This window comes from Gracilinanus agilis, chromosome 3 (genome assembly GCF_016433145.1).
Source record: "Gracilinanus agilis isolate LMUSP501 chromosome 3, AgileGrace, whole genome shotgun sequence".
NCBI lineage: Eukaryota > Metazoa > Chordata > Mammalia > Didelphimorphia > Didelphidae > Gracilinanus > Gracilinanus agilis.
In genome coordinates this window covers 656,432,207-656,448,721 of record NC_058132.1, presented here as the reverse complement: position 1 = coordinate 656,448,721, position 16,515 = coordinate 656,432,207, and the positions used below count along the sequence as shown (strand labels likewise).

At 38.0% G+C, this 16,515-nt stretch overlaps 1 protein-coding gene across 2 annotated transcripts in view; it reads left to right on the top strand.

Annotated features, from left to right (window-relative positions):
- LOC123242816 (ventricular zone-expressed PH domain-containing protein homolog 1-like) overlaps window positions 1-16,515 on the top strand; it is a 110,071-nt gene that overhangs the window by 73,365 nt on the left and 20,191 nt on the right. Inside the window, exon 6 of one of the 2 annotated variants that reach the window (XM_044670916.1) lies at window positions 9,963-10,183. The exons of the other annotated variant lie outside the window; for it this stretch is intronic. Coding sequence (XP_044526851.1) covers window positions 9,963-10,183 — 221 coding nt within the window. The remainder of the gene's footprint in view (window positions 1-9,962; window positions 10,184-16,515) is intronic. 2 annotated transcript variants of the gene reach the window in all.

Genomic DNA, 16,515 nt, shown 5'->3' with positions numbered 1-16,515 from the left:
CCTTAGCCTACACGCAATTCCACTGGATTTTACACGTATCATTGATCAAGACCTAATTCCATATTATTGATAGTTGGACTAGAGTTATCGTTTAGAGTCTACATCCCCAATCATATCCCCATCAGTGTTCAAGCAGTTGTTTTTCCTCTGTGTTTCTCCTCCCACAGTTCTTCCTCTGAATGTGGCTAGTTTTCTTCCTCAGAGTTTTTCCATATTGAGAAAGTCTACTTCGAATGTTCCGAAGCCAAGCCTTTTCTCTGTAGATGTTGTCTTCCCCTGTGGAGTGCAAGGTCCATGAGGTCAGTGGCTGTTTCACTGATGTCTTTGTATTTTCGGGCCTGTGTAACCATGGCAACCATAGGGTATAGAGCAATGGACTTTGAATCAGGAAGCGTCCTCTTTCTAGGTTCAAATCCAGGCTCAATCACTTATAAGCTAGGTGACCATGGGCAATTGCTTACCCTATTGCCCTAAGCTTCCTCATCTGGAAAATAGCTGGAGAAGAAAATGGCAGACCATTCTGGTATCTTCATCAAGAAAACCCCAAATGGGGTCTGACAAAGAGTCAGGCATGACTGAAAATAACTGAACAGCAACAACATTAAAGGGTGATTAATAAATACTTTGTCATCGAGTGATCAAACCTTCAACTGTTTACCACAAGAATGAACTCGGATGAATGGGAGTGAAAACACTTTGGGGAAAGAGAAAGTTGTATCTTACACGAGGCCCATATTCAGTAATATATGTGCAACTTTACTCTTCCACACAAAATGGCGGAAGGGAGCGTCAAGAGAATATTTGATTGCCTCATGAGTGGCCTGAAATTCATCAAAATGCATTTTTCTTTTTCATCTTCTCCTGTAAACAACAAAATGGTGTCTACATAGAGCCATGATGTCCCATTTAGCATGTTGGAGATGATGTCATACTGATGATGTAATTGTGGTGAATAATACCAGATTCTTTGTTTTTTATTTATTGTCTTTTTGTAGCATAAAGGAAGGTACTTCATAGCTACTGTGGATTTTAAAATTAATATCCAATATTCCAAGTATCATATTTAAAAGGTTTATTAATAATCATTAAAGTAAGAGACCTAGCTATTCAGCTCGAACCCAAGAGCAAGAAGGGAAGCGTTATAGCAAGCAGACGATATGCAAATGTGGACAAAGGGGAAAGCATTCTGGGTGATACAGAAAGGAAGTTTGGGGAATGTAGTTTTAGAGATTCAAGATATTACTAACTATACACTACAGTCACAATTCTGATACAAAGCCTATTCTTAGTTTTTACAGAATCCATCTTTTACAGTAGATAAAGTCAAAGGAAGAGCCTACATGTGGCTAACTTGCAGCTTTACCCCACCTGAGATGATGGAATGTTTCTTATAAAGAAGCCCCACAGAAATGAAAGAAAGAAAACCCCAGACATTTTTTTAAAGGAGATTCAGCCATAGTTCAGTTATTCCTCAGAGCAAGCCTTCTCTCTACGCACACCCACCCCCACTAATAAACAGCCACTTCATCACTGTCTCCAGAAGAGTCTTGATAACAGGTTCCAGAACTCCCCCAATTTTCTAACATCTTCCCTCTGTGATCGCTCCACATTCCACAGAGGTATTCCATATCATAGACTGAATTCTTCAAGTTACTGAGATTTTTTTCAACCCTAAAGCCCCTTCTGGGTTGACCTGAATCAACCAACCAATGAACATTTATTAGGCACCTCCTGTATCTTTCATTCACTGTGCTCTCCATTGAGGCTTAAAAGACAAAATTAGGACAGTCCCAAGAAGCATACCTTCTTTGACATCTAGTTAAAGTTCATTGTCAAGAAAACCCCAAACGGGGTCACAAAGAGTCAGAAGGACTGAGACTGCTGTACAACAACAACATTGTGGAACTACCATTGTTGGTTATTGTTATGTACAATGAGAGGGGCTATATACGTGGGATGGGAACTAGAGTTTGGCTTTCAGAGTCCTGAAAGGAAACCTAAGGTTTCCCTTGCCCGTACAAAAGATCTATCTTTTTGAAACTAAAGCGCCCAGTTGTTCTAGTCAATTGGTAGCTTATAACATTTTGGAATCCCTAAAGCATTTTGGCAACATTTAGATATTTAAATTGAAATTAAAAATATCTTCATATTAAATATTTAAGTTGGAGGCAATCTTCCAAAGTCTAGATTGGCATTTCAAGAAGTAAGAGCCAGAAAAATGAGCTTGGAGTGCTGATTGGGGGAAGGAGTTTGGGTTTTCTCTTTTTAATCCTAATAGTACCAGTGTATAAATGGAGATTTTGAACCTTGGACTTCACCCCCCAGAAGTCCCTTAGTATTTCCCAAAATTCCCTTTAATCTCTCTTGTGCCTCCACGTTTGCATGGTCCCATTATTGTTTTATAAGCTCTGTAGCTCCTCCCTCTTCTTCTCTTCTTCATGAGCGTGGCTGAAGTTAGTTTAGCACCTTTTTCATTCTAGTATTTTATGTTAGTTTATTATTAATAAAACTTTATAAAATAATATTTAGTTATTGAATATTAATTTTTATCTCTACACCAGTGATACCCATTTAGAAGAAGAGGTTTTAAATTTTAGAAAGCTTTAAGATAATCATTCTTTAACTTTCTATTGCTTCAAACATTAACAAAGACAAGTATTTTTTAGCTGTGGTCATTCTGGTATTATCAAATAGTGTGATGAATGGGAAATTTCCCTCTGAAATCTCGGGAATTCCATTTCTCATCCTACATCTATTCTTGGACCTTTCCATCTTTCTCAGTTGGCTGTGTTGTGCCCTTCATTGAAAAGAACTCAGGCCACATGTCTGAACACAAATGTCTCCCCTCCCTTCTGAATAAGGGTGGCGTTTAATGACATCATTCTTGGCCGAGTCTCTAGAGCTGACCATAATCCCTTGTAGCCTTCGTATCTGCCATGTTCTCCAATCTGGACTGGAATCAAAGCAAAGGCTACATCTGCTTTCATCAGCTGGTGTGCTTTTATAACTTCTACTGCTATCCCAATATACTGGCTCCAAATAATAAGAAAAGAGTGAAGTTGTGACTTCTTCTAGTTTATATAGATCTTTGTTATTTGGGCATATTTGAAGCTTCCATTTGATTTTAACTGAGTTCTTTATTTTTATTCACCAAGTGGGAAACTGTCTTCACCTAGCCTTTTGCTCCTATACCAACAAACTGAGGTTTCATCAAAGGAAAGAGGAGAATAAGGAATGTCATTTTGGAACCCAACGCCATTCTGAAAAATTTGTATTAAAACAATGGGCTCTTCAAAATTAACCCTTTCCTTAGCACAGTGAAGAAGACCTGGTTAAGCTCATCTCCTCTATCTAAGATGAGAGACAGCATAGAATAGTGACTAGAAAACTGCCCCCAGAATCAGGGAGACCTGAGTTCAAATCCCACTTCAGATACATAGTAGTTAGATGACCCTGGGCAGCCACTGAATCTCTCAGCATCGTCAGTCAGCTCTCTAAAATTGAGTTACTGATCAGTAACAGCCAAGGGAGTTCTCAAACAATGAAATTTGGGGTGTCTTTTTTTAACCTGAGAAAAAGACTATAGAAAATATATATATATATATACACTATAGACTAAGACAAAAGTCTTAGTGCAATTTTAAACTAAGAGGTTTAAATCGTAATAAATCTGTTAAAGATGAAAAGCACACAAAGATTTTGAAGAATTTGATATTTTGAGGAAGGGAATTTTCACGTGAGGAGTTACTTTCTGTGATGAAATCACAAGTCTAGACACCCCCATACAAATGCATATATATACACATGAAAAAAGTGAGATCACGGACAGAACAGAAGGCATGTAATCCAATGCCTTATTTTTACAAGCGAGGAGACTGAAGCACAGTGTGACTTTTTTGAAAGTCCATTTTGTTTGGAAATTCTTTTTTGGTCTCATTTTGCAAAAGGACATAGATAGTTTTTTTAAAAGCGAATTAAATTAAAATAATTTCAATTATTTATGAAATTATTTTTAGAAATTAAATTTATACAAACAAATACATTAAATTTATATAAATATATAAATAAATTATTTGGGGGAATTAATTTTATATGACTAAATTAATTAAATAACTAAATTAATATTAAATATTGGTTTATAATTATATGTCAAAATAGCAATATTAGTATATTCTACATAATATATTATGATTATATAGGTTATATATGATTATATAAATTATTAAAATAAATTAAATAAGTGGCTGCCCCAGAGCAGGATAAGAGTCACTTAATTCTGAGTAGCCTCCCTGCCCACTTCAGTAAGGTCTGTGGGTTTTGCTTGGTAAAGGACATATACTTGAGGTTGCTATAAATTCTATGGGTATCTGTATATATAAATATATAATACATACTTCGATCAACTTCAAAGTCCAAAAGAAACTAAAAGATATGTAGAGGAAGGGGAGTGACTGAAAAAGGGAAGGAAAAATCAGAAGGTAATAGTAGATGACAAACTAAATTTCAGTACCTGAAGGGTCACAGACCCATAGCTAAAAGGGTTCTGGCAGGAAAGTCTATCATAACATGTTAACAATGATAATAATCATAACAATAACAATTACCGTGATGGCTATGATGACTCACATTTCTATAGTACTTAAAGATTTTCAGAGAGTTTTCTTCACAGCACTCTTGTGAAGTCAATAGTGTAAGTAATATATCCATTTTGTAGATGAGGAAACTGAGACTGTGACAGCTTAAGCAAATTGAATAAAGTTACACAGCTAGTCAATATTGGAGATCTCCAAACCTGATTTCCTGGCTCCAAGGCTAGTGTTCTTCTCATGTCATCATAAGTAAATGGTTTACCAACTAAGCCTTTATCATAATAAATGGGGTCATGGGTAAGTTTCATGCTCTATTCTTCTATAGTTTCTTGTTCACAATCGTGTTCTCAGAGTCCTCTGTAACTCATCCAGGTACCTCACATCAAAGTACCTCACAATTCTTTTTTTTAAAGAGGCCACAGATGCTACTTGACACAGGAGATACAGAAGCAGCCTCAGAGGCAGGAAGATGTCGGTTGAAGTCTCTGACACATCCTGATCCTGGATAAGTCAACTTTTTGGTACCTGGGACAACTTTCTAAGACTTTATATTGCAGGATAAAGCAATTAGCATTGGAAAAGTCTTACTCATAATTCTCTACTCAAGTGAAATGACAGGTCCAGATCCTCCCCGACCCCAAAATAACCAATTATATGTTTTCAAAGAAAGTTGATGCTGTTTTCCTCAAAAAGCTTCCTCCTGTACCTCCTCATGGCTTGGGATGAGCCTGAGTCCTGGACAGAGAAGCCAGGAAGTTCTATTAAAGCTACCAATGCACCCCAGTGGGCTACCAATGATGGCAGACAGTCTCTGTTGGCAGAAGACCAGCCTGGCTGAGTCCAGAGGCTCATCGTCTTTGCACCAGTTGGTGAAATTAGGGCCATTGCAAGCATGAAGCAAACAAGTGCCAAATGATTCTATCCTGACCCCCTTCTTCCCCTTGGGGCATGCCTGGAGACAGAGGTGCAGAAAAGGGTGGGGTCAGAGGAGCTCAGGGTGGCTCCACTTTAAAATCATCTGTAGTCATTAATTAACTGTTGGCACTCAGAATCTGAGTTTCCTGCCCAATAACTGATGAAACAATATATTATTGGAGGAACTGCATCATATCCTACTTGACAGACTTGGTACAAATGAAATCAGAAGATCAAAAGAAATTGCAGACACCATGGTGTAATGGAAAAACCACTGGACTTGGAATCAAGAAGCCCTGGGCTTGAATCCTGTCTCATACATAACCAGCTGCATGACCCAGGCAAGTCAAAAGACTCATTGTCCTTTGGTTTCTTCATCTGTGGAATGAGGAGACTGGACCTCCTGGGTCTCTTTCTGAGTTAAAGCTGTGATCCTATTATCCTTTGCAGTTGTGAGAAAAGATTTGTAAAGTATTTGACTAATAATAATTACCATTTAAATAGCAGCTACTAGGTGCCAAGCATTGTGATAAGGGCTTTTCAATTACTATTTCATTTGATCTTCACAGCCACCCTGGTAGGTGGGTAGATCCTATCATTATCCTCATTTTATGAATAAGGAAACTGAGGCAGACAGAGGTTAAGTGGCTTCCCCAGGATCACGCAGCTAGTAAATGTCTGAGAACAAATTTAAACTCAGGATTTTCTGACCCCAGGTCAAGCACTCCATCCATGGTGCCACCTAGTTGCCTAGCACAGTGCTTGGCACATGCTAAGTGCTTACTAAATGTACATTCATTCCCCACCTCCCCACTACAACAGTGGCCCACAGGTTCTTCTTTCCTAATTCTATTCTTTTCTAAAAAAATAAATATTCTATTAAATTCTATTCAAAGAATTTAGCAAAGGAATTGATTGAGTTGTTTTCACCATGTGCCCAAATATAACTGAAAATAGAACTTCATGGGATAGCTGGTCATCTCTTCTTACAATATTCATAAAGAATGTAACTGCCTTCCCGGTCATCTCTTCCCTCCAACAAAAAAAGTTAATAGCTGTGTATGTACTAACATTAATGGGGGAGCATAAGGGAGTTAAAAGAAAAATTCTATGAAGGATTTGACAAGATTTGTCAAACCAAGGCCTTAATACTTGGTGACTTCAATGAAAAGGGGATGATGTTGATTAGAGGGAGAGAGAGAGAGAGAGATGTATATGTGATATATACACACATATATTTGTATATATACATATATGTTTCATGTTTTTAAAATAAAAGGCTTACCAGTTATTTAGAAATATTTTTTCAAGAATGGAGTTGGAAGCATGAAAATGTCCATCTCTGGACAGATAGTAAATGATTGAAATGATGTGGAAGTCATGATTAGATCAGTCATCTTTTTGTAGGTAGTTCATTGTCTGATTAAGTAACAGCCAAAATGATGCCAAATTAAAAGAAAAAAAAAAGCTGACAAAAGACATTACAGGAAATCCCAACTGCTATACATCCCATTTACATTCAAATATGCTATTGACATTGAAAAATAGGAAATTATAAAAAGGAAAAGAATGATTCTGATGATTACCACACCAGCACAAAACAATTGCCATATTGAGGTGAACAAAAATTCCCAGAAAACATCTTAGTTAACATATTGAGTTATGAAAGGAAATTTTTGGTTCTGTTTGCCTATTCTGAGTTTACACTTGTAAAAAGGGAAGTCCACAAACTCTTACCACAGGAGTTTACACCTCCAAAAAGAAGACACCCCTACTTAACCTTAAGTGGGGGTAGGTCTACAACCTACATACTAAACTGAGTGATAACTCAGAGACCTGTGAATCCTATGAAGAAGAGTTAACACCTTCAGAGGTGAGAAGTTGATCCCATAGATCCCCTTTGGCAGTGCTAGACAATTTGGCCACTATAAAAGACCCTGAATTTCTGAGGCTAGAGGAGTGAACTCCAAGAAGAGAGTCAACTCCAAGAAAGAAGTCAGCTTCAAGAAGAAGGTCAGCTCAAAGAAGAAAGTTGGATTTAGGAGTCACCTTGAGCTCAAGTCATTATCTTAACCTGTCTCTTGGAGTGAACTTGGGTGAGTGGATAGCTGGCTTTCCCTTCCTGTCTTCTGGAGAGAGTTTAATTCCAGTTGAAGGTTAACAAGTCTTGGCTTCTGGTTAATAAAAACATATTACAAACCAAACTTCGATAATTAGCAGAGAGAGTAGTTCACAAAATCATGGGGACTATGTACCTAAGTAAACCTACTTCAGAAGAAATATTTGTAGAATTGGTGACCTAGTCAGTTATTGATGCAGATGAGGAAATTATTCTACAATCTGATGTTCTCCTTTACTTAAATAAGGCAGAACATCTACAAACTTGTTTCTTCTAATGTTAATAAAATCCCAACTAAGATATCTCACCCCCCCACTTTTATTCCCTTATACAGGCTGTTCTCTATTCCTGGAATATTCTGTCTCCTTACTTCTGCCTCTGAGAATCTCTAACTCCTTTTGAGGCTTACTTCCTACATAAAGTCTTTCCTGAAGCTCCCAATTGGTCATGGGGTGGATTCCTCAACCCTAAATGACTTTGCACTTACCAATATAGATTTATTTACTTATCTGTACATTTGTGGTGTTTCATCCCAGTAAAATGTAATCTCATTGAAGTCAGGAATTGTTTAATTTTTTACTTTGTATACTCAGTGCCTAAGGAAGCAAAGGCAAATATTGGTGCTTAAATAATATTTGTTGAGTTGAATTGAACAATAGTAAATAATAATAGCTAAAATTTACATCAAGCTTTAAAGTTTCTGAAGGTTGCTAGGTTAATTATCTCATTTTTAACCACAAAATTACTCTGTGAAACAAGTAATTCCAGTGTTGACTCAAGAGATGCTTCAGTCAAGTTGTTAATATAATTTTTTCCTAAATCAAATCATGTTTCAAGTGTGTTAGGGAAGTTCTCTACTCTGGTGTCCTAAAGTGAATCACCATTTAAAGATTCCCTTTGTGAATGACTGCCCTCTGATTTTCCTATTTTGTACCTTTGGATTTTTGTATGATGGATTCTCTTAAGTGAATAAATCAATTACAGATGTTTGTTGAATATCAGTGCCTAGCATTGTGCTATGTATTGTAAAGTATAAAATAAGAATAATAATTTCTCTAGTTTATAACGGCTAAGGCCTTCCATCAAGTTAGAAAAGCAAACTTCAGACTAACAGTTGGAAGGCTAGGGTGCATAACCAAGTCCTCTGTTGTGTGAAATCTCATAAATATGCCTTGCAAAAATAAATGTTTGGGACTGGGGCTATTTATTCAAAATAAGGGAAGACTTAAAGGGAATATATGGTAACTTCCTTCAAACAGTTGAAGGGCATCATGTCATAGAGAGATTAGACTTGCTTTGCTTAGACCCCAAGAGGAGAAGAAGGGGCAATGGGTACAAGGACATATAGGCATTCACTCATTCCATAAGAAGTCAGTTTAATCATGACTTAAAGAAAAACATCACAATAGGACTATCTCAAAGAGTAATGTCCTGCCTGAAGAGGTGGTCAGTTCTCTCCCACACCTGAATCTTAAAGCGGTGACTAAATGACCACTTATTCATCTGATTATGGAGGGAACTCTTAGGATAGTTTTCACCTGACAATCTCCATAATTCCTTCCAACTCTTAGCTTCTGTGATTCTATAACAGGCATTCAGAGAAAAGATGGCTTACTGGAGAAGGTTTCCTTTACTTTAGTTGGGCAATGGAAAAAGAATTGGATTTAAAGAGGGGGAAAAAGTGGGGAGAGGGAATGGAATTGGGGGTTACTATGAGCAAAGACATGAAGGTGGACGTTTGGATGCTGAGTGTATACATATATGTGAGAGAGGAAGGAGCCATTTTAACAGAGAATATTAAATATATCTGTATACATATATGTTATGTATATAGTTGGGGAGAATCAGATCCAGGATGTCTAAAAATCCAGACAAGAAGGGCTTTGATTTTATATGAAGGAGAAGCTTTTATTTATTGAGGTAGACATGACTCATCAATGAATCAATAAGCATTTATTAAACTCTTACTGTGTCCTTAGTTTAGAACTGGTTTCAAAGAAAATAAAAAAATATATGATGAAAGTATTAATATATTTTATTTTTCCATCACCTTATTCTCCTTATATTTCTCTCCCTCCTCCTCCCACCCACCAAAGAGCCATTCCTTATTTCAAAATTTTTTAATGTTGCTTTAAGAAAATATCTGGAAGAAACTGGAGACAGGAAGGTCAGGGAACAAACAATATGAGATTACCTTAATTTAAAATGATGACTTAGCCTCCTCTTTTGACCTCATTGCCCAGTCCATGTTAACTTAATATCTACAAGGAATATATTCTGTGTTGGTTCTGGGACTCTAAATGAACAAAATATGGATTTCTCCCTGTTGTCCTTGGCAGGAGAGTGCGAGGACCTGCCTGACTTACCTGGTGGACCAACTAGCCAACATGGAGCATTCCTTTCACCATCTTCTTCTGCTGGAGATAAAGAATCTCACTGATACCTTCCCTACCATCCTGGGTACTCAAAGTAGAGACATCTACCGGATGAGTAACAGTTTCACAGCCATTGCCAAGCTTCTCATTCGACACCTGGACAAGGACAATACCCAAAGAAGGAGGTAAATGGATGTTGTGTGCCATTCCTGGTTTTAGACCATGGCCACATTTGCCTTTGATTGGGGGATGAGCCCAACATAAATGCCTCATTTATGCAGACATACTTTGCAATAAAACATCATCCAGAAAATGTAGTACAATACGCCTTGTGTCACAGAATGGCAACTTCTGTCCAGGACTACATAGGCTAAAATAAAGCCCTGCAGTGTCCACTTCAGTATTTCCTTTTTAGGTAGATGCTATGAGCATCTCCTCTCCCTCCCAAACTTCATCTTCTTTGACGGGAGGATGATGGGAGCTGCTCCTTTTCTTTGTTCACCATTGTCTCAGTGGAGCATGTGAAGATTTAGAAAATTATTGTATTCTTCCTGTAAGTGTAGAAAGACAATTTAAGTCATTCATTCTAAAATATTCTTGATCTGGCTAGAGATATCTGCAGGGGGATGGCCTCCCAGGGATGCAAGATTAACTTTAGGGAGGGTCGATCCCTCAAGCTCGTGCTCTTGGGAAGTCAAGTATGCCCCCTCAGCTTTACACAGTTTCCAAGATGCTGCTTTCAGAGGGCTGGTTTAACTCACAATGCAGCCTCCCTTGGGATAGTGAGAGGGCCCATTATTGGGAAGGTCATTTGGCATTCTGAACACAGCCTATAGGCTGATTGCACCCTCCTGGTGACTGGCATGTGCACCAGAGAAGAAAGATTAAGCTTCATTCATGCTTAGGACCAATTCTCTCAGCTTCCTCTGCTAAAGCCTTATAGTCAGGAGGCTAAAGGACAGGGTTTATTTTGACCAAGTTTGTGAGATAATGCATGGGAAAATGCTTTGGGAAAGTATTCAGTGTTATACAAACTTGCCCTATTACTGTGAGCTGAGAAAAGTGCCACTAAATCTTTACATCCCCCAATTGTATCAGGGGTATTTTAATAATAGATGAACTTCTTCCTATTAACAAGATCCCAGGGTCAGTGATAAAACTGAAATATTACACAGGCAAATTCTGAGAGAAAGTAATAATAAATGACTTAATAAATACATGATCTCGATTGGGTTTCACAAATGTCTTTGCTTTAAGCCACAGGAGCTTTTCTGAGACTTAAACTTCACCTTCTTTTCCCCATCCAAATTAACAAGTAGATGCTTCTATTATTCCCATTTTACAAATATGGACATTTGAGACTCAGAGAGATTAAGTGACTTCCATAGTTAGGCACTAGTAAGTATCTAAGGCGGTATTTTAATTAGCCACTAACAATTGGTGCCTGCCCAATCAAAGTTTTTCTGAATTTGTCCACTAATCTATCTACAGCCTCATCATGAGAGAAGGAAGAGAGGGGGAAGGAAGGAAGGAAGGAAGGAAGGAAGGAAGGAAGGAAGGAAGGAAGGAAGGAAGGAAGGAAGGAAGGAAGGAAAATAAAATTTCACCAATAAGGCTACACAAATGAGAAAAAGTCTGAGTTTCTGTTCCCATTACCAAACTGTCCTTCATGTAATATAAAGAAAGGCAAGCAAAAGAAAGAGTGAAAATACTGAGAACACAGATGCCTGAGCCCTCTTTCCCTCTCCATAAGTGATTTTAGTTAGCTCAGCCTTTTCTCCTTGCTCTCATTGTTCTTCTGAACCATTGAGACTGTGGTGGGAACCCCCAGATATTGGTGCAGGCAGACAGGCAGCAGTGAGTTTCTCTTATTAACAGCTCATCGTTATCTGTATTGGTTGCTATGGTTTCCCGAGGCAGCATCTTCTCTCTGAATGGCCATCATTGTTAACTTTTGGCTTCTCTAATTTCTCTGTCCCCCAAACTAAGAATTCTCTAGGTTATTGTCTGAAACATGCATCAAGAGGTCAGAGCTTCACAATTAAAGTGGAAATTAATAAGTGAAGAGGGCATGAGAGAAAATGAAAGATGATCAAACTCGAAACAGATGTCACCCAATTTGCAGATCGAACACACAGCCCAGCAGGCAAGATTTTAGACTAGAGGCCAAAACTCCAAGTGTATTGAAAGAAAAAATAATTAGCATCTGAGAAAGAATGAAAAACTAAAGCAGACAGGAGTCCCAGTGTGCCAAATCATTATGAGTAAATTGGACAGTTTTTATTCAATGCAACCAAAGAACGAGCTTGTATTTTGTTCTCTTCAATCTTGGAATCATTTAAAAAATCCAGACAACAAATGAGCAAAGACTAAATATTAGCAGAGACTAACAAGATGTATTAGATTTTGACATCTATTCGGGATGAGTTAAAGGGCCATAACTGCCATTATAGATTAAAACAAGTGAATATGCCAGGGATTGAGAAAACCATCCATATATTATGGTACTCTGGTCATGAATACTCTTCTATTCATCCACTAATAATTGGTCTATTTGTCTGTCCAATCAAAGCCAGTGAAGGAGCAGGCTAAAACTCTGGCAACCACTCAGGTTGGCTGAGCAGACAAAGGGAGGATATCAAAAGCATCTTTGCCAAGTCCATCATGGTGTCAAGAAGGCTGACGTGAATAGGTCCATATGGAACAGTCAATCGTGAAGCAGTATTTGTGGTAAGATGTGCCAGGTCCCTATCAGAATATTGGCCATGGAAGTCATGAAGAAAAACAAGCAAGAAGGAAGTAAATAGAAGGAAGAAGAAAAGAAGAAAAGAAAAAGGCAGAAGAGGAGGATAGCTTAGGTATTTAGGTCTCTTGTCTTTAAGTCATAATACCCTCCCTGAGCCTTCACCTTTGCATCCTACCCTCCACCCCACCAAGACAAAATGGAATCCATTCCTTTTAGTTATGGCCCCAAAGTCTTGAACAGAAGTTTTCAAATGGTAAAAAAGAGAGTTGATTAGGGATCAGGATGAATAAATATTTAATAGTCAACTTAAAATGAGTGAGGAGAGATTATTTAAACCCATATCTGCCTTGAATTTTTTAAAGATCCAGCCCTGAAAGAATAGAGTCAAATCAGAGTTATAGGTTAAAGAAGTAAAAAGTTAATTTGAGGAGAAATGAATGAAGACAGCATAGTTATTGATGTTAATTGATTCAGTTGTGTCTGACACTTAGAGACCCAATGGACCATAGCATCCTAGGCCATTCTATCTTCCACTACATCCCAAAGTCTGTTCAAACTCATATTTGTTGCTTCCATGACACTATCCATCTATCTCAACCTGTACCATCCCCCTCTTTATTTGCCTTTAATCCTTCCCAACCTCTGAGTCTTTTCTAATGACTCTTGACTTCTCATTACATGTCCCACATATTCAAGTTTCAGCTTCAGTGTTTGTCTTTCCAATGACCTATCCAATATTGTCTAGAGAGACAACATCATTATATGAGGTATTAGCAAAGTATGGGCAGGGCTGGGATGGAACTAACAGAATATAAATCTATTTTTCTTAAACCATTACTTTCTATCTTCGAGTTGATACTAAGTATTAGTTCCAAGGCAGAAAAGTGGTAAGGGCTAGGCAGTTGGGGTGGATGGACACAGCTAGAAAGTGTCTGAGGTGAGATTTGAACCAAGAATCTCCTGTCTCTGGGTCTGGCTCTCAAGCCACTGAACTATCTAGTTGTCCAAGAATGTGAATCTTAAAATTCTTGGGGTCTACTTTCTCTAAAAGCTGTGAACTCAAGGGATCTCCTGCATTTGGAGGAGTCCCTTTGCCCCAATAGCTTCCGAGTGACATTAGACATCTAACCAAAGGATGCAAGGGTATTGGGTCACTTCTTGGCTTAATTTATATTTGGATCCATCATAGACTAAAGACAGGGAGCAGATTTCATCTACAACTTTTGAGTGTCCCTTTGATGCAGTTATTCAATTCTTCAAACTCATGGTTTGTCCTTTCCCCTCTTTTCCATTTACTTGAATCCTCTTCTTCAAGGCCTGTCTCCATGCCCATTTTCTCCATTAAGTCTTCACTGATCAACCCAGCTCATGTGTTCTTTCTTGCTGGCTCCTTGACCACCCCCCAATACATATTGATAGCACGTCTTTGCAATAACTATTCAGTGCTTATCTACCATGGCATAGAAATGATGTATGAAAAGTGTTGTGGAGTGTTCACTCGTTCTTCTGGGAATGGTGTGTTTATACAAAGAAAACCAACTCTTTTAGAATAACTGTTGGTGTAAGAAACTTTACATGAGCTTACTCAGAATTATAATTAAAAACATGTGCTTTCCTCTTACTTTGGCAGACTACTCTCTTACCAAGGTGATGTTTAAGAATGAAACCAAAGTTTTAAGGAGAAGGAAGTCATCTTTATTTTTAATCCGGAGGGGTCTAATATGGTCATTTTTATAAAAAAGACACTTAGGAAGCTGAATTGTTCCTCCTTTTTGTGGTTGGAGCTATGGGCATTGTTCATCATCCATGCACAGGGCCAGAATGGAATCATGGTGCTTTGTTTCTTTCTCTCCTGAAGAGGTTAAGTCTGACATGTGGCACCATTTATGTTCCATCTGTTTTTCATTTACTCAACTATTTTTTTCTCCTTTTAAGCAATGTTTATGATGATCTGAAGAGCTATAAAGGTATCTCAGGAATTCATTTAGCAGCAAGGGATGGAAGAATGAGACACTATGGCCAGTCAGGAAAACAACCAGATCCCACCATGATCAATGACCCAAATGAGCTATTTTTGCTCCAAAATGAACCACAGCAGAATTGGAACACCAACATGAAGTGTGAGCAAAAAGATTATAGCATTGTCAGGATCTTCGGGTGGTGATTTGTCCTTTGAGATAAAAGCATTCTGATCATTCAAAGCTATGTTACATAAGAAAAATAACATTTACTTTACTGCCTTTAGTTTTAGTCTAAATTCTAGGACAAGACCAATGATTGCACAGAATTCTAGAATCCTGGTGGTCATTGGGTCTAAGCAGTAGCTGACCAAGTTTCCATTCTACTATTTGCCTAAGAGGTCATTCAGTCTTTGCTCCAATGGGGAGGAGCCTACTACCTCTTGACTCAGCTCATTCGACTTGGAAACCTTCCCATTGTTTAGAAGTTCTTTCCTTATAACAAGATGAAATTTGCCTTTTTGCTTCTTTTATTCCTCGCTCCTAATTTTGCCCTCTGAAATGAAGCAGACCAAGTCAAACGGACATCCTTTCAAATACTTGAAGAAAGCTATGGTGTCCTGGTAATAGATGTAAAGCACTTAGTATAGTGCCTGGCTCATAGTATGTGCTATATAAATGTTTATTCCCTTCCCTTCCCACCAAGAAAGTCTTCTTCTTTCTTAGCTAAATATTTCAGGTCCTTTCCTTCAATATTCATACTTTATGGCATAAACTCAAATCCCTTTGCAATTCTAGTTTCCCTCTGCTGAGTTCTACAGATTATTAATATCCTTTCTGACCTTTGATGCCCAGAAATAAAAACAATACTGTAAATGCGGTCTGCCCAGGAGACCATAGAGAGCCAATGATGCTGAGAAGTTAACACTTTATGGCTTCCAAGGTCCTTTTCAGTGCTAGTAATCTATAATTCCATGAATATGATTTCAAAATCCATAGGGGAAATATCTTACATAAACTGCTAATTAGTCATGAATCAAAAAGCATTTTTACATACCTACTATGTGCCAGAAATTGTGCTAATGGCTGGGGATACAAAGAAAGACCAAAAAAATAGTTCCTGCCCTCAAGGAGCTTAAATTCTAATGGGGGTTACAACATGAATAAGGAGGCACATATAAGATATGAAGAAAATTGAAAATAACTTTCAAGAAGAAACTTTCAATGATTAGAAATCTTCAGTGATTAGGAAAGATTCCCTAAATAAGGCAGCATGTGAACTGAGTCTTAAAGGGAGTCAAGAATTCTAAAAAACTAAACATAACATAAGTTAATAAGTGAATAAACTATTAAGCACTGAGCTAAGTGGCAAGGAAAATGGACAAATAAAGTCAGTCCCTCTCAAGAAATCCCATTTTAAAGGGGGAAGCGGGAGAAGCAATATATGGGAAGGCTTCAACTGGAAGTCATGTGGTCCTTAGGGTACCAGGGCAAATGAGATGGTAATGCTATTGCTGCTGCTTCTAAATCTTTCCTACTATAAAAGCATATCTGTTTTTGATATTGAACCATTTGACAATGTCAGACTTTGGTAGGGGGAACTTTCATTAGTAGCTATGCTTATAGGAAATGGAAGGAAGGAAGAAATGGAGGGAGAGAGGGAGAAGGGAGAGAAGGAAGGAAGGAAGGAAGGAAGGAAGGAAGGAAGGAAGGAAGAAATGGAGGGAGAGAGAGAGAGAAAAGAGGAGGGAAGAGGGGAGGGGAGAGAGGGAGAAGGGAGAGAAGGAAGGAAGGAAACAAGAATTTATTAAAC